Source organism: Myotis davidii, unplaced genomic scaffold, assembly GCF_000327345.1.
Source record: "Myotis davidii unplaced genomic scaffold, ASM32734v1 scaffold575, whole genome shotgun sequence".
Classification (NCBI taxonomy): Eukaryota; Metazoa; Chordata; class Mammalia; order Chiroptera; family Vespertilionidae; genus Myotis; species Myotis davidii.
In genome coordinates this window covers 2,586,290-2,588,739 of record NW_006290306.1, presented here as the reverse complement: position 1 = coordinate 2,588,739, position 2,450 = coordinate 2,586,290, and the positions used below count along the sequence as shown (strand labels likewise).

The window sequence follows — 2,450 nt, the reverse complement described above, 5'->3', positions numbered from 1 at the left end:
GAGTTGACCCCAGCCCCAGAGTAGGCACCTGCAGCCTCCTCCCACGCCCAGCAGAGGTGATGGCAGGTCTGGGCTGCAGGAAACAGGAAGGGGCCGAGTCAAGGCAGGTTAGAAGCCACGCCCACTAGAACCCTGGGTCATCTCCCAGGCGCTCTCACCCAGCCTGCAGGACCTGAGGGCCTGGGAGGTCACTTCCAGCCCAATCCCCACGTCACCCTCAGCCCAGCTGCTGAACAAGCTCATCTTCCTAACCGCCTGGCGATGAAATCCTGGGCTCTGTCCCAGGCCCTGGTGCTGATAACAAGGCCCAGCACCCTGCAGCCTGCTGCCAGGACCCCCTCCTCCCTCCCACCCACGCCCTGCCCCCCCATTCTCTTCGGGTAATTAGATTCCTCTCAATTAGCAGATTACGATCATTACCAGCTCATCTGGCAACTAAGCTCCGCACCCACAGCTGGGGAAAGGGGGGGCACCAAGAGGGGCACGCGGGGGTCATGGGCAAACATGAGCGGTGCTGGGTTTCTCTGGGGTTTCAGGAATGTGGAGTGGAGGGCTGGGTCCTCCCAGAGACAAAGCCAGGATGGTGGGAGGTGGCAGGTGTCCTCCTCCCCCGAACAGCGCTGCCTACGGAGGGAGAGGTACCAGCTAGGCCCACCGTGCCTGCCAGGGGAGTAGAAGACAGACACCAAGCTCTGGTGGGCGAGGGGGAAACCACCACTCTGCCAAATGCTGGGCCAGGAGCGGGTGGAGCTGGCAAAGCAGAAAACAGGCCGGGGCGAGGCAGAAACTGAAGACGGGGGATGTCTGTGATCCAATCTCAGACGTGTGGCTCCTGGTCCCTGTGTCCGCCGCCCCTACCCCACTGCCCGACTGAAATCCTTTACCCTTCCCTTGGAAAGTCCTCCACTCCCAGGCCTGAGCCAAACCCAGTGAAGAGGAACAGGGAGGCGGGCAGGCAGGCAGCATCAGGGTAGGGGTGAAGGCGGGGCCGGCAGGCTGGGAGCCTGGAGGGCCTTTCTCTGAGCAGCAGTGCTGAGGCTGAGGCAGTGGGAGGGGGAGATTTACCAGGGCTCCAGATTCATTATTCATGAGCCCGCAGCAATGACTCCAATTTAAATGCTAATGTGGGGGGGCCTGACTCAGCTGCCCCCCTTCCACCCCCACACCAGTCCAGGCACAAGCCGAGTCCTCACTGGCTCCAAGGTTCATGGGGTTTATTAGGGAGCAACAGAGAGGGAGGCCGAGTCCTCCACCCACCCACCCACGCTGTTCCCAGTGTGTGAAGATTCTGCCTGGCTTCCCCAGGTCCATTCTGGACAGAGGCTGGAGGGGTAGGAGTTGGGGGGCCTTCTGGCGGCCCCCTTCAGAGGATGATCTGGTTGGTAAAGCTTCGGCTCAGCTCCTTGTGTGGCAGAACAATCGAGTTCAGGATGAGCACCTCAGCAGGGATCCGGACGCGGCAGCCTGCAGTGTGGACCAGGGCACCAGGAGGAGGCCATGGGGAGAGGAAACCAGGGGCAGGGAGCTGGGGGGGGCACTGCCATGAGGGGGGATCCCTCCCTGCCCATCTGTGCCCTGGCCCCATGCCCCCAGTGACTCACACAGGGCCTGGCACACAGCAGGCACTTGGTAAATGTTTGCTAAAGGAAAATACACACACACACACACCCTCACACAAGCACAAATTCTCCCCATAGAGCCCACCTATCACCTGTGGTGGTTTCTCACGGCCCCGAGTCCCCTGGGAAGTCATACCCAGGATGGTGATGGCAGGCAGCAGCTTCCCATCCTTGAAGAGGCTCTCACTGTCCATGTGGGCCCGGGGGTCGTTGGGATTGGGGTCATTGGGGGTACCCTCCACGCGGGCCCAGCGCCCCACAGTGCTCCCCCAGCCCACAATGCTGTGCAGCACACACGTGTGCTCCTGCCAAACAGGACAGTGTGAAGTGAGGGGGCAGAGCCCGTGGGGTACCCCCTCTCCCCAGCTTCTTGGGGCACATGCTGGGGTGCCTACCTGCAACGTGGCTCCATGGAGGACAATGCTCTCTCGGAGCCGCACGCCCTCGCCCACGGTCACCCCCTCCCCAATGGAGACGTTGGGGCCCAGCTGTGGAGAGGAACATATATCATAAGCCCTGGGGGGGCTTGGAGGACCCGCTCATAAGGGAGAGGGAACCTACTTGAGGCCATGTGACAGGCTGTGACAAAACAAACATAAGAGGCCTGTACTACAAGCTCTGGAGATACCCGCCCTGCCCCACCCACCTTCCTCCCTGGGCTGGGCACTGCTTACCACAGCTGATGGGGCCACCTTAGCCGTTGGGTGGATATAAACATTTCCTAGAAGCAGAAGAGAGGACCTGGAGGCAAATGCCCCAAACCATATCTGGTTCAGGGAGGGCAGGGATTCAGATTCACCTCTGGGTCTGAGGTCCAGAGTCAAAGCTCTG

At 61.1% G+C, this 2,450-nt stretch overlaps 1 protein-coding gene across 1 annotated transcript in view; it reads right to left on the bottom strand.

The window, feature by feature from the left end:
• Positions 1–1,197: 1,197 nt before the first annotated feature.
• Positions 1,198–2,450, bottom strand: part of GMPPA (GDP-mannose pyrophosphorylase A) — a 7,742-nt gene continuing 6,489 nt past the window's right edge. The window contains exons 10-13 of the mRNA XM_006763442.2: positions 2,294–2,445; positions 2,015–2,107; positions 1,756–1,924; positions 1,198–1,464 (exon numbers count right to left, since the gene is read on the bottom strand). Coding sequence (XP_006763505.1) covers positions 1,364–1,464; positions 1,756–1,924; positions 2,015–2,107; positions 2,294–2,445 — 515 coding nt within the window. The 3' untranslated portion in view covers positions 1,198–1,363. The remainder of the gene's footprint in view (positions 1,465–1,755; positions 1,925–2,014; positions 2,108–2,293; positions 2,446–2,450) is intronic.